The 20,737-nt window shown below is 38.4% G+C and overlaps 1 protein-coding gene across 1 annotated transcript in view; it reads right to left on the bottom strand.

Annotated features, from left to right (window-relative positions):
• LAMA1 (laminin subunit alpha 1) overlaps nucleotides 1-20,737 on the bottom strand; it is a 120,482-nt gene that overhangs the window by 46,634 nt on the left and 53,111 nt on the right. Inside the window, exons 11-25 of the mRNA XM_076328962.1 lie at nucleotides 18,109-18,249; nucleotides 16,944-17,117; nucleotides 15,250-15,351; nucleotides 14,284-14,495; nucleotides 13,294-13,405; nucleotides 12,299-12,409; nucleotides 11,387-11,514; nucleotides 10,684-10,770; nucleotides 10,223-10,434; nucleotides 9,606-9,712; nucleotides 8,438-8,618; nucleotides 7,007-7,143; nucleotides 4,071-4,307; nucleotides 1,466-1,609; nucleotides 905-1,084 (exon numbers count right to left, since the gene is read on the bottom strand). Coding sequence (XP_076185077.1) covers nucleotides 905-1,084; nucleotides 1,466-1,609; nucleotides 4,071-4,307; nucleotides 7,007-7,143; nucleotides 8,438-8,618; nucleotides 9,606-9,712; nucleotides 10,223-10,434; nucleotides 10,684-10,770; nucleotides 11,387-11,514; nucleotides 12,299-12,409; nucleotides 13,294-13,405; nucleotides 14,284-14,495; nucleotides 15,250-15,351; nucleotides 16,944-17,117; nucleotides 18,109-18,249 — 2,265 coding nt within the window. The remainder of the gene's footprint in view (nucleotides 1-904; nucleotides 1,085-1,465; nucleotides 1,610-4,070; nucleotides 4,308-7,006; nucleotides 7,144-8,437; nucleotides 8,619-9,605; nucleotides 9,713-10,222; nucleotides 10,435-10,683; nucleotides 10,771-11,386; nucleotides 11,515-12,298; nucleotides 12,410-13,293; nucleotides 13,406-14,283; nucleotides 14,496-15,249; nucleotides 15,352-16,943; nucleotides 17,118-18,108; nucleotides 18,250-20,737) is intronic.

Consider the following 20,737-nt stretch of genomic DNA (forward strand, 5'->3'; position numbering starts at 1 on the left):
ATCACTCCGAGTCAATTCACCGTAGTATTCAAATGTTAAAAGAAGGGGTCCAGAAATTAAGAATAGAGGATCCGTGGGATTGGTTAACCAAAATGTTTGGCAAGTTAGGTTTTAGTGGCTGGCTAGTTAGCTTAATAAAGATTGTGGGACTGTGTCTGATTATATTTTTATGCATATTACTGTGTGTTCCTTGCTTATTACAATGTATGCAAAGAATGATTAACAAGTCTATTTCTACGATATGGGTTGCTCAAAAACAAGAAGGGGGAATTGTGGAAGAATGGCTGATTCAGCAAGGCCATGATCTGGTATCGCTGAGCAACCCATGTATCAAAAAGTAACTAATACATGCTGACACAGCAGGCTGACCGCAGGGACTTCCCCGGATAGAACAAAGAACAATGGGGACGGGTAAACAACTGTAACGAAACTGTATCTAGAAGGAGGTGAAGTAAGCGGCTAACATGTCCTGCTGCCAACCGCCAATCGAGTAGAAGCAATAAGCGCGTGGACAGTAACTTTAACCCAATCATAGCTTATTATTGAGCGCGTGTACAGCTGTAATTAACCAACCATAGGTTGTTATGAAGAGCGTGCCTATAGTAGATAACTATATAAACCCTGTTATATGCATGAATAAAGGAGAATGACCATACTCATATTGGGATCTGTCATTACTCCGGAATCGCACTCCCGCTCCGCCGTCGACACTGAACAAAGGGAAACTCCGACAAAGTTCAGCCACTGAATATGTGTAATATTGTGTAATTTGTAATAACCTACAAGAATAGAACTAATGCAGAAAAATGTTATCAAGATAAAGTGGCTATTATACAATAAAGGAGTGACTATTAGACTGTAAAGAAATTATCTATAAAGCATTCTAATTATTTAATGATCTCACCTGGTCTCCCTGAAACTGCTCTGGTAACCTCCAGTAAAATGTTTCTGTATTTAAGTATTTTCTGACTATGGCAGCATCCAGTAAAACATCAGGAAATTGTGAAAATACTCCTTCCACTGTTCCAGTCAGGTTACTTTGAGCTACTACATGCAGAATGGACTGATCTGGAGTTAAGGTTATCTGCAACACAAAGAGCAAAAGATTCATTCAACAAAAATATTCTATGTCAGTATAATATACTGTTAATAGTTTTAGCTGCTTTGAGATAGTCAATAGCCCACCTTAGAGTAATAAATGCCCAAACCAAACAATTGGGAAACATGTTTGATATTTGGGGTTTTTTTTTAAAGTGAAGGGTGAAACACAAGGTTTCAGAAATAAGACGATGACCACTTACCATTTGCTTTCTTTTTTGTGCTGCCATATGCCACTGCCTCCATAAGCTAGCCAATTACATTCAGCCTGATTCATGAAATGTATGCAACATTAGGCACACCAGTGTGGTACCTAACATGAGGTTAACACCAAACTGTGTCTGTATATCTATGTCACTTTACTTACAGGAATTCTCACATGATCTTCTAGTTCTGAACAAAATGTGGACATCCCAAAACAGAAGCACGGAGTACAACCTAGTGCATTGTTAGCAGACAGAGCAAAAGTTCCAGGTTTACACTCGCTGCATTGTAGACCAAATACATTTTCCTGGAGGAAATAAAAAAAAACATAACAGCACACTCATGTTACTTTGCTAGCTGAATGAAAGATGGTTCTTTTTGGAAGAAAAACTAGTTGCTACCTAAACTACATAATAGGAAGTCAATTATTATATCTGTTCTATTTTATTATGCAGTACATTATTGTTTCATTATTTTCCAATGCTGGGTTGTTTTTTTTTAAAAAAAACCCACCACCACGGAACATTCAAGCTAAACTCATGTATTTGAATTTCTAGCAATACATTTCCATTCAAGACAGAAAAATCTATGACCACCGCGCCCCCCCCCCCCCCCCCCCCCGCGAAAATGGGTTCTCAAAGCCAAAGAAACTGCTCCGTATGAATAGGAATCAGGGGACCTATTCCCAAGTGTCTGTTTTTGCACTCAATTCTCAACTGGTAAGTCCAACTTGAAGAAACACCCAAAACTACAGTCAGTGCCCACTGGCACCTTTAACCGGAAGATTGGAGAGAGACCTATGAAGGCATACATTCATTGTCTTGAAGTAAGTTCTTTTCTATCACTCAGTCTTTCAAGAACAGATTCCCACCTTTTCAGAAAAATCTATACTACTAAATCTCTGTATTTAATGTTTCCTTTTTTTACACAAGAATGTCAATTCAGACTTCACTATCAGCAATATACGTGATATTCTTAAGCATTGCCTTTGGTTATAGCATAGGAAACAAATTTGAACTTGCAACATAACCACATTTAAAAAAACATTAAGATTTTCCATTTTGTATTTATTGGTTTCTTCCTATCATCATCATGTGGATTTTCAAAAGAGCAGGCTATATCATCTGAATCAATGTGCTGTTCCCAAACCTAATAAAACCATGTGTGTATGAGCAGAAAAAACTTCTCTGTATTTCATTTTTTCCATTTGTATAATGAGGCTAAGAATATAATAGCTTTTTCACGGGAGTTTTCTAACATTTAATTAGTTTTTTTAAAATGCTTTCACATCTAGGATGGAAGAAGCTGTAGAAGTGCTGTCTATCTATCTCTACACAGAGAATGAAATCATTCATTGCCAAAACAGCACGTAGGGAATTTATGCTTTTAAGTTAAGAAAAAATCAACCTTTTTATCAGAGATTATCTGCTCAGAAACTTCAAGATAATATCAATTAATGTGACCTGCACTCAGAAGTGCAACCCTTGCAGCAAAGTATTCCTAGACTCTATGAAGGAATAGTTTTCCCTGGCTTGAGGTAGAAACATTTTATCTGTATTGCTCATTGCATCAGAATACTTTTATCTATTACAGCTGGTTCTTCTCCAATGTTCTATGTGTACTGAGAAAAAAAAACACTTTTAAATAGCAACTAAGAAATAATGCATATGAGTTATGAACTATTATTATTGGAACTATTTGCAAGGCAAAATGCAATTGTAGAAAAAAGCAAGTGGGATAAATAAAACATGTAAAAATTGTACCATTAAAAATGGTTTGTATGGCATTGTCCTTGGTATCAGAAGGCATTTACATCATACAGAGCAATATAGTGACACTGAAGTCATGAGCACCATTCTCATACATTTAACAAAATTTTAAAAAATTTTGTCCCAGAACTCACGGCCAGTGCTTTGTCTTATTCAAAAGGAGGCAGACGGAAATTTAGGAGCAAAAGGAAAAGCAAGACAAATGCATCCTCATTCATTTCTACCTTACAATACTAAGCCACGAAAAAGACGACTCTGAATATACTACAAGAATGATGCGGTTACAGAAATTCACTTAATACAGAATAAACACATGGATCCTAAATTCATCAAATGCAATCTATTTGAATTTAGGACTGCAGTGAGACCGTAGTCGTGAAATATGCCAAATTCTGTACAAGACTAGAAAGACACCAGTCATTTTTTCTATCATCAGATGTACAGTGGCTGTTTTGCAAACTTAGCAAGGGTTCAGCATTAGTCAGCTAGAAATTACTCTTTGTGATTAGGCATACAGTGGGTCTTGATCCTGACTTCTTAACACACATGCACATCAAATTCCATGAATTCTGTCTAAAAGAGAACTACAGTACTGTGCCACAATAATTTTATAACCACAAACTGGAAATGAAATTACCTGGCTATGTAAAACAAAACAAAGGGAGGTAGGAGAGACAAACTGTCTAGTATTATCACAGGAATTTCTGAGAACAGAAATGTTGGTAACATTACTATCTCTTCTGCCTACAGCTGTGTTGTGTCTGTCCAAAGTGGGGAACATCATCTCGCAGTTTTTAACCCCGCTGACTAATAATAAGACCTGTTTAGCACTGGTACAGAAAATCCTTTAGGGGTGATTTAGGTGCACTCAGAAATGTCTCAAAGAAGGGATGCAGATTGTCTTTTGAAGTTCTTTCAGCCCTACATCTTCCATGATTTATGTAATAAATGTCCAGAAAACCCCAATGCTGTCCCAAAAGGGTCTGAATACTTCAGTACCTTGCAGGTACAGATGCCAGTTTCTTCTTCACAACCACAAAGTCCTTCAGTGTCATCACACATCTCCACTTTGGTTCCACTCAAATCACAGTCACAGGCAACACAGTCCGGGTAGTCTCTGTAGCCTAATGCACACCTGGAACAGTCTTGTCCACCAAATTCAACTTTGCACTGGCATTGACCCGTCAGTACATCACATTGGAGACTAGTTGAACCAGTGTTGCTACAGTTGCAAGCCTTAGATGAAAAGAAGAAATGTTCATAAATAGCAGATCTTTAAAAACAATTTTGTTGCAACAGTAAATTTAGAGTGCACATTTAAACAGCACAGTAAATTTAGAGTGCCCTTAAAACTCAATGTTTGTCAACAATTACTACACAATAATAAAAGGAAAGAACTTCCACATAGAAATGGGGTTGTTTGGTTTGTATTTCAACAAAGAACTGCATTTCCAGTGAACAGTGGATGGCAAAAAGTAAGAAGCTTTGTTGATTCCCAAATCTGGGTTGGGAATCAAAGGAGTTGAAGGAACCTGTTCCAGGAAAAAAAATATTCCAAAAGATTTTATTTAAAATACTATGTATTGAGTGCAGCAAGTAAATTAAAATAATGTTATACAAATGTTGGATGAAAGAAATCTGTAAGTACAATAATTTTATAAATATGATAGAAAGAAAAATCGTAATACTGACATTCTTTTAAGATTTCAAGAAGCATTCATAGGCTCTACACCTTGCTCAAGCTTCATTTACTACTTGATGAGGAACCAAGAATCTCATTGCATCCAAAGGTGGGAAGCTCAGCATGCACTGCAGCTCAGTACCAAAGGAATACTAATACTGTTCCCTGGCAGAGCCCATCCTTCATTATCCAATCAGTAATATGAACCTGTTATTACAAATACACAAAGTGGATGTACTTAATTTGTCATTCTTCTTTGAAACAGCTTGGTTCTAATCTTCAGTCTTAATTTCCTATCTGTGGTTACTTAAGAAGTCCAATTTTGCTCTGTGGTTATTTCTAACAGTGCAGGCAAAAAGTACATTCCATCTATCATTACCCGACTGTAAGCATTTTCCCGAGTCTTCTTTCCTCATCATCTCTCCTTGGGATGAAAAGCCTTACCTTGTAAAGCACTCTACACAAAGACCCACAAAATTAGCACCACTATGTATCCTTTTGCATTCTTCACAAGTTTGCTGCTCACCATTAGTACTCTTTGTATTAGGCAGTTTTTACCCTAGCAGCAAGCACTAGGTACTACACTGCCTAGTCTAATACACTTTATGACCAAACAAGTTGACAACTTTGGCTCCCAGATACCATTAAAGGTCTACAGCTCTGAACGTCAAACCCTGTTTTAAGAATCATAATAATAGAAATAATTTACACGTACTTCAATCTCTATCTATATGTGATAAAGATAAATAAGGACGCTAAGGTACAATTAACTGTGCTACAGCACACTTGAAAAGGGTTGTAAGCAAAACATGACTACAGTTCTGCTCCATCGCTGCACCCAGAAATGGATGCTGAATACCAAGAAAACTGCAAGAAATGGAGCCAGATGAAGTATCCCACTAATGCAGTCTGTGTTGCAAAAACAGACCAGCTGGGTTTCTGATAGCATCTCCCCCCCCCTCATTTCATCCATGTAGAGAGCACGCAAGAGCCTTTCCAGGGTTTGCCGGTAGACATTGCACTGGATCTCAACCTGCCACAGCTGACTATTCAGCACAGGGGAGCCTCTGTTGGGACTGTTACCTGCAGATCACAGTATAGTTTGTTGCATCAAGAAAATAACTAAAATACCTTAAGAGTAATTAATGTTAATTACTGTGATGCTGTAACCACAAGGAATGCTGAACAACTTCGCAAAAGTGAACAGTTACGTATTTAACTAAACTTGATCACTGGGAAGTGCTGTGGAATCACCCTATGAAAGAAACACTTCAAGGGAAAGGCACAGGGACCAGAACATTGTATTTGCAGAACATTAGGTAAGAATGACAGTAGCTGGTAGCTGACAAAGCAGCGGTTTAAAGACCGGCTGCCAAGTAAGTTGCTATAAATCACTAGGATGATAAACTCTGAAGAGATATTACAGGACTATTTTATCATCCTTACTCTAAAAAATTAAAGAGAGAAAAAAGAAAACAATTTGGCCGATACTTGTACTTGTCAAGTACTTACTGCATATAATGACAGACCTTGTCAAGTTGATTATATTTGTGGTTTCTCCATTGAAATTACACATTACATTCATGTAATTCTGAGGCTTTTTAAAATCTCAACATTTATAAAATAAAGATTGGCCCAATGCCATATCTGTCAGGAATCTACTGCATGAACCTAATTGCATAAATGGTTGCTACTCCTTGGATTTGCACCGAGTTGGCAGTTTACTGCTTAATCATAAATATTAAGCTGAGCTAATGGGAGTTACCATTTTTCCATTCATAAAACATTAACTACCTTATACCATTTTGATTTTAAATATTCAGTAAAAAAGCATGCAGTGACTTTCAAGATAAGCTAGATTTCATTGTTCTTAAAACCATAATATCATCACTCCTTGATTAGCACAGAAACTATGTTCCTTGTTGCTAATTGTTGCTATAAATCTGTTTTAGTGTTACTATTTAAGCAATTAAAAGGTAGAATACACACTTCAAAGTTTTAATACGATCTATGCACCTATCCAGAGTAGGCACACTGATCAGTATTTTCAAAACCAGCTTTCTTAGAAGGTTCCACAATAAACACTTTACAGACTGATTTTTTTTCTGATTTTTTTTTTTAATGTGAGCATGTTGCACTAACACTTTGAGACAGAGAATAATGATTGAGGTTCTCAAAACAAGAGTCCAATACTGACATTAGTATAAGGTGAATTGTTTTTAACAGCCATGGCTTTTCGGCCAGCATACCATACCTTGCAGCCAAGTTTAGGAGAGAGTCCCCAGTGATTTTCTTCACAGAGTTCACATTTTGGTCCTCGGGTGTGAGGGGGACAAATGCATTGGCCAGAATCAGCATTACAATTGTTCTGAGTATGAGCACAGTCACAGGCTGCAAGAGAAATAGGACCGAATGATTAACTTTATCCTTGCTTTAGATACAAAGAAACTCCAAGACCACTGATAGTCTTACTTTTCTTAGTTATGCAGTACAGTTTATCCATTCCACTAGGAACTCCTTGCCATCCCTAATCATTGAGAATAAATTATGACCACAGTGACATTTAATCTTTTTTATTGAAAGCCCATTATTGCTTCTTGACATAGCCTGTTCGGTGGTTTAAAAAGCAGTGCTGCATTTCCACAGGGGAATCAACAAAGACAAACAAAATTATTGTGGAGAAGAGTAAATTTGTAGGAAAAAAAATTCTATTATAGAGGATACAAAACTCATCAGGAGATATGATAATGTTCTCAAGCAGGTGAAAGGATTCATCTCAGGAATTAGTACTTTTCAAGAATTGCTTAGTGAATAATAGGGATGGATAACTATTTTTATAATAACTAACTGCTGCATGAAGCACTTGTCTATTTAAGAAATGCAATACTATTCTTGCTAAAAAGCAGAAGTTCAGAAAAATGGTTTTATTAATTGTTTTAATAATATTTACAAAATTTTCGAGACTGAAATGGTTAAAGGTACCTAAGGGATCTTTGATTCTTAGTAAAGACACAGTATACGTGTTCCAAAACATAATCATATCACATAATCTCACTGCAGATTTCATACTACTATGCTATTTGAGGCATGAAAAAAATGTTTGTCAGGTTGGAGAAAAGGTAGGAATTCCTTTAGCTATACTGTGTTGAAAAGGGCATCTTATTAACATGATAAATTAGGTGTTTTGATAGCATGTTCTCCATTTGGATTAACATTTTCCTCTATATCATGACTAAAAATTGTGCACACCCAGGTGATGATGGGAAAATAGTCAATGACATCAAAGTATAAAAGTATTTTTAAGAATTAAGTGAAAAAACAAGGTAAAAATCTGTAAGAGTAGTCACTCAACTTTTATGATTGCAGAAAAAAAGAAGTTTCTATTCTCTCTGAAAGATTGAAGGCTTTTGTAAAAAGAGACAAAGGAGCTATTGAGGATGCAATATTTCTCTCATGCAACCTTTGTGAGTTGTTATTTCATAGTCACCACCTTTTACAAGGAACCACACAACAAGCTATCAAAGAAATGTTTTGTCCCCTAGCTTAATCAAAGTATTAGGAGACCATTCTACAGATTTTTCCACAGGGTCCTCAAAACAACTGACCTTTGCCAGAGTTTAAGATAAAATATATTGCTGAAAGAAATTCCAGACAAACCCTGAAAAGATCACAGATTAGAGCTTACGTGTGCAGCCACCATCCTGGAACGCATGAAAGCCATGAGCACAACGATCACACTTTTCTCCAGCCACTCCTGGTACACAGTGACACTGCCCCTGATGATTGCAGTCCTCGGAGACTGAGCCAAATTGACTGCAGTTGCAGGGAATGCAGCCAAGCCCAGTAAGCAGGCCATAATAACCATTCTGTTGGACAGGAAGTAAATACATTGAAGCTATATTTCATAAATTTTTGAAAACAATATGATGTACACTCTTATTTTCTCGTTTACTTTCCCTGCTGTCTGACCTGCATGAATATTGGTCAGCACTGTGTGACTGCTACGGGAGGACTCCCTGGCCTTATCTCTTCACTGTTCCCAGCTATATGCAAGTATGCATTTGGGTGAAAGAGCGAACACTGAAACGCTCTCATGGTTCTCTAATCTCATCAGTGAGACTTTATGTTTTAAAGTCTGAGGTTATTTTAATTTAAAGACTTTCATGAGGTGAGGGTGGGCTGTGCTGATCAGGCACAAATTTCTGTGAATATGAATGAAAGACCAGAACAGAGCAGGTCAGTGACCTATGATACATGTGGATTGAAAGGCATTCAGCTGGGCTGGCACAAGGGCAGTAACTGGGCACAGATTACCCGCTCTGGTCTCTGAGGCAGTTCTACACTTAGCAAAGGCTGGAAACTGCGGTTTTGTATCACCAGTGAATATCTACTTGTTCTTATAACAGGCCTGTCTTTTAGCTGAATCCCTTTTTGGCGTTCAGCCATGATGTATTTATTATCACCAACCACATTCTTCAGATATTCCCACTCAGACTTCATTTTGCAGAAGCACAGCGCTAAGATCCCTTCAGGTCTGTTCAGTTTGTTTTTTCGGTAAGCCAACATGACTGCAGACTGGCAGTGAGAGCAGCACTAGCCTGAACAGCTCTATTCAGAACGGTGCTGAGTCAACTATATAGCTTCACATCTGCAAAGAGCACAGGCAGAGCAACTTGCAACCGCAGAAACCTGGGCAGACAAAGCTTCACTCTCCGCTCCAGCAACAGGTCCCCTCTCCCCTGAATATATCTGCTGCTATTCTCTGTATCTGCTCTAATCAGTATCTATAGATAAACGGGAAGACCAAGATACAAGAAAATGTAGATATTAGGAACAGGTAAATATTTGCTTACCAAGCACTTATCACATCTTTCTCCGATCACGTTTGATTTGCACTGACAGAAGCCTGTCTCATGATGGCAAGTACTTGAAAGGGAACCATTCACATGGCACGCACAGGCTTATGTTTAGACAAAAAGAAACCAAATAAAAAAAATGTATTAATGTCTATCTATATGCATTCATTATTATACAGAATTCCCAATTTGGTATATAATGTGTTTTTCACCTGTTTATATCCCATAGACGTTAATACACTACAGTAATACCTGTACTACACATTTGGGCTAAAAGATAAAAAAATCACTTCTGTGAATAGATACATTTGAGAAGTTTGTTTCTTCCAGCCCTGTATGTAACGTTCAGAAGTAGGAAATGTCTACAGCAGCTCACTGGAGGGACCCTGTTAAGCAAGCCAGTAAGTTTCAGGAATATGAAGTGTCAGACCCTAGCATAATATATTCCTTCCTCAGGCTAACCCAACCCCATAGTTTTCAACCTGCACTTGCCAACTCACAACTTGAAGGTTAACTCTTTCATCAGCAAAGGTGCATATCTCCCCATCCATTCTGCTACACGTACACCACATTTTTGTGTTCTTTAAATTTTGAGAGTAATAATAATAGCTTACCACGACAGCTTTTCTCAATCACTGCATCCCCATAATACCCATCAGCACACTTTTCACAGTGGTGACCTGCTGTGTTCCCCAGACATTTCAGGCATTGTCCTGTGAAGGTATCACAGTGGCCATCTTCTTGAGGGTTTACATTGCCATTGCATTCACAAGGAGCACACGATTGTCCAGGCATGAGTGGATTTCCATAGTAACCAATAGCACACCTGCACCAGGGATTAAAAACTTTATCAGCTGGAATGCAGTCATGTCAAACACTCTCCCCACCCAAGGGAGTATTTCCTATTAAATTTTTGTCTAAAGTGTCTCTGTATTACAAGCAAAGACAAAATGGGAAGGAAGATTTTATTAGGAATGTTCTGTACATGTGGTATGAACAATTCAAGGCAAGTAGAATGATGAACAGTTAGTGATGGCAACGATATAGATATTTTACCCAAAGCTACTGTACATACCTTTCACACTGAGAACCAGTATAGCCTGGAAGACATTTGTCACAGACAATTCCACCTCCTTCACTCAGCTGGCAAGTAGGACTGAAACTATCAACAACATTTATGGCAGTCAGTATCAATACACAGAATCACAAGACTTCTACAAACATTCAGTATCCACCCTTCAAGTCCATGCACATATCCATCTATATAACCATGTAATTGCAATTCTTTCTAGATTAACATCAATGCTTTAAACATTACAATATGTCAAAATAAAGCTATCATTTTCAAAAACTCTTCTTGGGTTTTTTTTCTTTTAAAGGAAAGGAAGATTTTAAAACTTCCTAAAAACCTGGCCCTTTTTCTACCAAATCTGTCCAATTTCTGTACCGAGCGCCTTTTTCACATGCAACACTTCTGTCCTTCTGTTGTTTTCTGAAACAACATGAAAGATAACGGTGATTTTGCTGCCAAGTTCAAGGATAGGTTGAAGCATTACTTTCAACCTTCACATACAAATTGCGCCAGTTTATTCAGCCTGTCTTAGCTTAGTCTATACATTTGTCTACCTGGAAAAACAATGTTTCTATGAGATAAGGTCAAATGAAGAGGGAGAAAAAAAGTCCTTCTCTCTCTCCTTCAGATTTCACGACATTTTTTCTTTATCTCACTTTCTGATTTTGCTGAAGATGCAAAAGAAAATCTCACATAAGCAGCTTACTTGTTTGTAACAGAACTCAGAGGACATGCACAGGGCTGGCAGTCCTCAGAAGTTCCTTGGGATGGACTTCCATAGAAGCCAGGCAAGCACTGATCACAGAAAGGTCCTGTTGTGTTGTGTTGACAAGCCTGTGAGACATGGAAAAAATCTTTTCGCATTTACTCTTGATGGTTTTTCAGCCCCTGAGGGATCCCTGCAGGAGTCTGCATGCAGTATAACAGTCAAGGAGACAGCCATGAAGAACAGAGTAGAACTTTGAAAATAAGTGGGGGTTTTTCCGAGTTGTAACAACAAAACCTCATTGTTTCTTTCCTACGTTTTAGAATATATGTTATACCATGAAACCAGCCACATTACTTATACACAAACTTAAACATATTTTGCACATTGCACACATTTGCAGTGACAAACTTCTTATCTATTTCTTACTGGTGTTTAGACATTTTATTTCTGTGACCTTTAAATTTCAGAAAAGCTCTGAGAGCTAAATTTTCTCCTCAGAAGGTAATGTGTAATTTCCACTGATGTCAGCCATGGCAGATGCACATATATCCAAAAACAGATATTCACCCAAAACACTGCTTAATTATGATCCTTTCAGGAAAAGTTTTATTGTCACCTGCAGCAAGCAAAGTTAAGATTTTTATCAGCCAGTATATGGTGACATTTTTATTTTAGTTCTGATTATTCCCCACTTGAAATGATAAACTGAAACAAACCGTTTATTGTAGATCAATTTAATGGAGCCCCCTGAACGTATTTTGAAGTAAACAATGAAAAGCAAGAAAAATAAACACTTGGTACCCATAGCTTGAAATTTATGTACAGTGTAAACTTGTCTCCCACAGCCAAAATGCTCTCCTAATTCCTAAATAGATGCTTAAAACACAAACACTTTGAAGGATGACTTACAAAGCAAACACCATGAATATCACACTCAGTTGCATGCCCATTGCATTTGCAGGGTTGACAAATACCTCCAAAGAGTATTCCATCCACACGGTAGTACCCAGGGAGACAGGACTGAAAAGAAACGAGGGGAAAAAAACAGTAGCATTATGTGTGTTAAAAATACACATCAAAACATTTTCAAAGAGCCCACTTCTGACCACCCACCATCTGATTCATTCACATTGTGGTAACTGAATGCTCTTTCAACTCTATTGATGTCACTGCAGCTCTCTTCTGGTGGTTGTTTTTTACTTGCACTGGATAAAGGGGATAAGAATTAACTCCAGAAAACTTTGATTCAGCACTTTGTGCCCTGGAGGCACATAAGGTTTGTGCAGTCGAATATGTGAAGTTCTTTATTATGGGACAATAAAAAACAGATGTTCTACCTCCTCTGCAGAATCATTAATGATGCTATGGCACAAGGTTTCACCCTGAAATTATTTGTCAGAATAATTCCTGCTATTCTGCATATGGTGCTCTGCCTCCCTAATCTTCTATTCACAGATATATAAGACACCACCTTGCAGGACACATTTGACCCTTGTGGGATCTTCCAAAGGCTAGCATTCCTCCCTGCTAAGATTCCTTATTGCCTCCATAAACCTAATGACATAAAACAGAAATAAACCATATACGATTCAGAACCAGGAAAAGTACTATTAATGAGTAAGGTAAGCTTGAAACAGGTTCACAGAGCTTTTACAGCTGCTCCCTCTGCAACACTGGTGTTCTAAAGTATATCATCATCTTTTAGTGCCACCAAATAGAATTCAAGAAATAAGTTTAAAATCCCATTTAGTGTATCTACAGCATTGCGTACAGTACAGTAGACAGCATTTCACCACAGAACATATACTTTTATGGCAGTATAAATTAAAGGCAGCCTGGCTTTAAAACCTAGATCCTTTCAGATAGGAGATAATTTTGTATACAAAAACACTGTAAGAGGTTACCTCACAGGATATTCCTGTATAACCTTGAGGACATTCACAGAATTCCACATCTGGTGCTGAAGAAAGATCTATAACATTTGCACTTGCAGTATCCAGGGTCACAGAATCCAGCCTAGGATCAAGCATGAAAACATCACATCATTTGTTTCCCCAAACTTGATTTTGAACAGGGTAGTTTGCTTCTAGGGGACTAACACTGCTGAGTGCTGCTCCCTGGCAGTGACAGCTGAGGAACAGGCACAAATCTCTGCTGTAAAAAGACTATGATCATAGTCTTATCACTGCATTTGCAATTCTGGGAGTAGATGTGCCCTCCTCCTGTTATCATTATTGTTACTCCATTGTCTCTTCTCCTGTGGAGATGTTTAAACAAAACCTTCCCCCTCTGTCATGGTATTAGAGGTATATCGGTATACTTTATTCCTGTGTATCTTGGAGAACGGGTAAAACAGAGATCTGTAAGGACTGATGCAGATACTGCTAATGCTGACTTGAATCAGAATGGAATGACCGGTTAATCCATTCGAGCCCAATTTTCCTATTAAGCACTCCCTTAGAGAAGAGCGTCAGTAACATCTACAAACAGACATTAGAAGAAGTTACAGCCAACGTCTTTACTGGCAGGTTTTCAACAGTCAGTGATGGATTAACTTGCCACACACCAAAATAAGCATACTGTTTTGAGAGTTTCGGAGTATCTCCCTCTAACAAAGCTGCCATTGTAATAAGGCTTTTATGCAGTATTTCTTTAAAGCAGAAAACAATGTTTCTGCTATCAGATATCTTTAAAATAACCAAATGCCCTTTTTCACACATTCCACATGAATGTATTTGGGGGACAAGACCAGTCTTGAGAAAATTCAATAAAAAAAGTTTTTTCTAGAAATTGTTAATGTAAAGCTTTAGGAATACTACCACTATGAATAGTGTTTCATATGCACAAAAATAATAGAAGGATATAGATTAACTTGAATATTTTCTCTCCCTCACCTGTACACGGCTTTTTTGGCAATGTTGTAGTTAGCCCTGATCAGAAGATGGGTCACATTTACCAGAACACTCATCAACCTTTCCCGGTCTATAGCTTTTTTTGTATTGAAGTCTATGAAATTCTCTGATACAAATCTCACTGCATTAGAGTACTCCTCATACGGCTGTAATGACAGGCCCGCTGCTCTTGTACTCAAAATCTGCCCATTACCCTGAAATTGGAAGACAGAGAAAACACCTTCCATATTTGCATGCAAATTTTATTTAGCAATTATATTTAGTGTCAGATATACATCCAGATAACACAGAAAAGAGGCAATCAAACTAGATTTCTTGCACTGGAAAAAAGGTAAGTAAAAGGTCTGCATTTTCCATGGCTTCAGGAAGACTACAGTCCCATTCTCTTTTGGTTCAGAGACTTCAGAAATATTTGATTTTCTTTTGGAAAAAGAATTAAATTAAATTTCAAAAATCAAACTCCTTTACAAAACAGAATCTCTTTTCTCCTTTGTTATATTGCCAAGTATGTTTCACAAAATAACGCTTTTTTGGAGGTGCCTGGATTCAATATAGAGCCTTACATTTTAACTGCAACATAAATCTAGAAAAGTAAGCAACCAGCAAGAACACTCATCTATTTCATAAATATAAGTCCTTCCAGCTTATTGCAGTTTCTTTTGTAAACAGAGCTTTGTACATTTGGTAATGAACACCTCACCTGTTTACACAAAGCTTAAAACTTAAGTATTTCTCATTTAAAGCTAGTAATGTATATCTACAATTTCAAAGAAATGAATCAGAAAATCAGAGAAATGAGTAGTAACAAAATCTTGGTAGTGACTTTTAAGAAGGGACTTAAAATCAACAAAACTACTACTATAGAAATATTACTTTATTTTCCTTTTTTTAACCCCTTCATAGATTCCTAATAACGTCTGAATAGTAACAAGCTGAAAAAAAATCCACCTGAATGATGACATCCACACTAGATACTATATCACTGTCCACGCTCTCCATAGGAATGTCATAAGATACCGTATACTTCAAGACTCCACCAAAAGCTGTGAGCTGAAATAACAAAAAGCAAAGTCTTAACAACACGATAACCTCCAACCAACACAAAGAAGTGACATGGGACAGTACAATGTCCAAATTACAGGAGTGCATGGGCTTAGAAATACCACTTTCCAGGGAAAATTTAACATGCCATGTGTATGCTGGCTTGTTGCTGTGCAGGTGGGAAAGCTAGCTGAAGGCTCTACAGGTGATTCAGATAAGTGCTCTCATTCAGTGAAACACCCACAGGACTTTCAACAAACAGCAGAGGTTTACACTACCGTCCCAGCCAAGGAGCACAGCATGTTGGAGTTAGTCACATTCCATATTCCACCTTTCAGGCTCCCTAGCCCCACAGCTGCTGCTGACTACTTCAAAGTAAGTTAAAGAGTAGTACCAACAGTTAGACTTATATTAAATGGGTGAGAGATCAGAATTTGAGTGAGCGTTGCCCTGTGCAAAACTACTCCTTAATGTTACACTTCTGAGACTTGTGTTCATTTACTGTGTCACCATACTAAGCCATGGGGCTGCATGGGCAAAGAGACTGGACCAAAAATAATTAAACAAGTGAGGTTGCAAGGTCCCCTCTACTCAGCACTGGTGAGGCCACAGCTGGAGTTCTAAGTCCAGTTCTGGGCTTCCCAGTACAAGAGAGAAATGGACACCCTGGAAAGAGCCCAGCAAAGGGCCACTAAGATGATTAAGAGACTGGAGCATCTTTCATGTGATGAAAGACAGAGTACCGGGACTGTCCAGCCTAGAGAAGGCTCAGGGGGATCTCATCAATGTCTATAAATACCTGAAGGGAGGGTGCAAAGAGGATGGAGCCAGGCTCTTTCCAGTGGTGCCCAGTGCCAGGACCAGAGGCAATGGACACTGAAACACAGGAGGTTCCCTCTGAACATCAGGAAACACTTTTTTATTGTGAGGATGACCAAGCACTGGCACAGGTCGCCCAGGGAGGTTGTGGAGTCTCCCTCCTTGGAGATATTCAGAAGAAGCTCTCTGGACATGGTGCTGGGCAACTGGCTCTAGGTGCCCCTGCTTAAGCAGGGAGGTTGGGCAAGATGACCTCCAGAGGTCCCTTCCAGCCTCAACTATTCTGTGATTCTGTTGCAAAAAATGGGAGACCCAGAGCTTTAGGTAGTACCCAGGGCAAAAGTTAAAGACTAGTTGGTTGGAAACTAATAAATGCAAAATGGGAGATGGCCAAGAGGAAGGTAAGAGGAATTTAATGGTCCTATCTACTGTATTGGAGAAGATGTGAAGGGTGTAAGCTTTGGGATAGGAGCCAAGAGTATGGGGAATGTGAGTATATAAGTTAGTAACAGTCAAGAGAAAAAAAAAAAGAGAGATTATATTGTGTCAAAGATAGGCAGAGAAGGAAGTGGGGAAATGAATGAGTGCAAAGAGCAAGAAGACGGTACTGGTAAAGTCTGGCCAGGAACACTATGATTTGAAAAGCGGAGACAGATTGAGAAATCTGGTAATATTGGGGTTTATGTGTAATTTTTAATTACAGAAACTACATATTTAGAGCAACATGGTATAATTAAAATAGAGAAACTATGAAGGAGTTTTGACTCTAGCTGAGAACTTACTTTATTTCCTAGATATGGCTCAGGTGCTGACCAGTAATAAGTGTGTTTCAGTACTTTCACAGCTTCAGTGTTGTTAATACTTATTTGACGGGGTCCATCAAATTGGCTTCGCTGAGGTTGCACCCTCTTTGCGTTAGACAGATCAGTAACAAGCCATCCAGTCATGTCTGATATCTGCAAGAAAGAATAGCAATATTAATGGAGTCAGGCTTTGTGTCACTGAGAAAGCAGTCACTAAACTTAACCCCTCCCCAGATATTCACTCAAACTGATGGATCTGTAACACTTTTGTTAACCCAGTCTGACATCCAATACATGCAAATATGCCACTTCAGACTAGGATTGTCTCTACCTCTCTATTAGGCAGGAACAAAAATATAATGAGTGTGATTTTCATGCTCCCAATAAAATTAGCATTATACCTATGTAATTCCCTGAGGTAGAATTACAGAACTTCAGGGGCTTTGAGGTTTATCATCTCCATTTATAGATAGGGCTGAGCTCAAGGAAAGTTAAATCCAGAGTCCCAGAAGATGGAGCAAGATGAGAGAACTTTGTTCTTCTCACTGAGAGTTTTATACAAGCATAGTAGAATTTCAGTCAATTTGATGTGCTTTCCTCTCTTTTTGTTGGCACACAAAACAGGGGACTAAAGTGTGACTAGCTCTGCAAAGATATGGAAGGAATTTGGTGGAAAAATCGTGTCCCCAAAGCCCCTTAACTCAAGAAATGTCTATTCAGAAGACAGTGATATTTATAATGACTCTGTTTTCTAAGAAAGAGTATTGGAAATATTGCCAGAGGTCACTTTAGCCTTGCCCAATAGGTATGAGAGCAAGGAAACAGGTTTGGGTTCATCTCTTCAATATGCAAAGAAACTTTAACAGCACAAGGTCAGAAAAAAAATGCATTTTTCCAGTGCATTATTGCAGCCACCACTACCCAATGCTTCTGGTATTACTGCAAGCCAGTGGGGCCAAAGGCTGCACTGGGATGACACGCTGACTACCTCAGAGCTGCAGAATAACACTGAAAATGTATTCCGCTGTAAGGAGACACATGCCAGAATTTGCAGTTAACTTGGGCACATGTCAAAGAGAAATATAGTACATTTTGCAGCTGCCTGAGGAAAGAATATTAGGTCATGGACATAACGTATAAATACCTGACTGATGGGCCATGTTAGGCTGTCACAGACATCAGAAACCCCAAAGCAGAAACACTCTGTGCAGCCCTGAGGATTTCTTTCTTGCAAATTGTAGAATCCTGGTTTACAGAGATCACAGTTTTCACCTTCTACATTTTCCTGTCAATGACATATAACATTTGTTTCGCATCAGCATTATTATGGTAACAAATACAGTGGATTAGATGGGATTTAGGCATAACAGCATTCAGAAGGTTATAAAAGAAAACAGATTTCAGCACAGCAGGATTATTGAATAAGACTCAGAGCTTAAAACTAAAACTGATTGGAAAAATTCATCAGAATTTGCCATTTCATCAAAATCTAAACATGCCCTGGCAAGGGCTCTATTGCAGTGAAATTTCAGCACACGGGCAGGGTTTGAAAAGCTTCTGCCAGCTTGCCAGCCTACTTCTCTCGTAGCTTGAATTTGTAGATTGCTCTGGAGAAAAGTTCCTACGTTTACTGAATCCAGATAGTCTACATACAGCATAGCTCACCTTTAAGGCCAGGCTCCTGGAGCTACCACAGCCAGCTTCAAGACAACAGTTCCCCAATCATCTATTAATACTTATACTGTGATCCCCACCACTGCTGCTACCTCTTCCTGGAGGAACACCACATACACTTATGCTAGCTGGCAGCTCTTCCTCTTAATATGCTCTGGCTAAGGTCCAGAAACTCCTACTCCAAAAGTAGAGGTGCTCCACTCCTTTAGCTCCAACCACTGGCCTGCTGCCTCCTTACCATGCAAATCGGGTAGTTCAGAGCATACTGCTACGTACCTCCTTCAATGCAGAATTTACGGGAAAAAAAATATCCAAAACAGCACACCCAATTTTTTTCTTGTAAAATTTGTACAGACAATATGTAATTATTTATTCAAAAAGTTTAGACAATTGCTGCTGACAAGCAAACCAGTAGAGGAAATATTCGGTAAATGCCCACAAAACTGTGTAAATAGTAGATGTCCGTGGGTATTTCTACACAGTGAGATACAGAACATTTCCCACTGCCAGGGACAAGTTTCTGATCATCTCCTAGCTTCATATCAGGACAAGAGCTGGACACACATCACTCCCCCATCTCAACCTTTGGTTTCCACTATGGGAGAACTCCACTACAAGGGCAAAGAGAACTTTACAGAGCACCCCACAAAGTTCCCTGATACGTATGGTTAGGACACCAGGACTGCAGGGCATACAGTGAAGCATACCTGTCGTGCTATTTTCAGGAGGCCTGTATGAGCTCTGCATTGCAATTCGAAATGCAGAGCCTGTGGACCAAGTTAGGCTTTCAGAAGCAGTTACCAGGGTAACTTCAGCCAAAAGAATCACTCCAGATTCCAGACATACATCAGATTTGGTCCCATGGAACAAATTTCAGGCTTACCAGAGAGAAATCTGAGACCTTTGGTGGCAACACTACCAACTGTCTCTTCTTCTGGACCAGTGTTTGGCATATCAAGTTTACATAAAACCTCTCTAAACAGGTAGGTTATGTGCTTTTGTAAGCAAAGTACAAACTGTTTTTGCAAACCATATGAAAAATTTATGATCCCCAGCTCTGATTCAAAGGCTGAGTGAGGATGAACGATTTCTATTTGTTAAGATCCAAACTTGGGAAAAATCTCAGACGAAGGGCCTCCGGAGATAATGAGATTTTAAAATCTTGGATTTTTACAGAAATAATATTTGTATGCTCTTTTCAGCTTTTTTATTTCTCAGTCTTCAGGATGCACTTGGATCACACATTTCACTTTGTCTCTGCAACATTATTAGACAGAAATTGTTATTTATTTCTTAATGAAAAATAAAAATCTTGCCCAATGACTAGACCTCAAGACCTGTGTTTCACAAAAGATCAATCATTATGAAATTCAGCGTATAAAAAGGAATAGCTTGCACTATTGTGTTCACAGAGACTGCATGGGCTTAGGAATCCTGTCTCCTTCATTTGATATTTGGAGCACACAACTTTTTTCCTTCCTTCATTTCACCTCTATAGGTGGGCTGCTGGCTGGTGACGCTTTCAGCAATCTGGCCTAAAAGTTCTGTATGCCAGGCTCATGCCCACAACAGCACTGAAAGGGAACAGTTTCTCATCCAGTTTATACCAAAATTTTCACCAGTTAGCTGCATCGACTGATATAGTGTTACTCTAGCTCAAAATCAGGCAAAATGGTTGTATCTCCTTTTTTGTATTTAAATTGGCCATTGGAGCTATTTCTTTCTTCCAGACTGGTTATTTATATGTTTGATATTTTGGATCAGATAAATTATGCAAAAGGACTAAGAAGTTTCAGAAAAATTGTCAAACAAACCACGTTTTCTTTTGGCTCCTGTTCACTGTCATACTTGGCAACAAATACATAAACTACTAGCTAACATTTGGTTCAGAAAATTAAGTGTAACTTCTTTAAATATTGACACACATCTTTGTAATAAAGTTTAGCAGAACTACAGCTGCAAGATATTTCAAGGGGTTTGGATATTTACCAAAAAAACAAAAGAAGGCTGCAAAACTGCTCTCTAAAATTTTTTATGGTTTATATTTTGTAATCGAATAATTAAATCATATTTCATACATACATCTAATGAAATTGTTC

This window comes from Aptenodytes patagonicus, chromosome 2 (genome assembly GCF_965638725.1).
Source record: "Aptenodytes patagonicus chromosome 2, bAptPat1.pri.cur, whole genome shotgun sequence".
Classification (NCBI taxonomy): domain Eukaryota; kingdom Metazoa; phylum Chordata; class Aves; order Sphenisciformes; family Spheniscidae; genus Aptenodytes; species Aptenodytes patagonicus.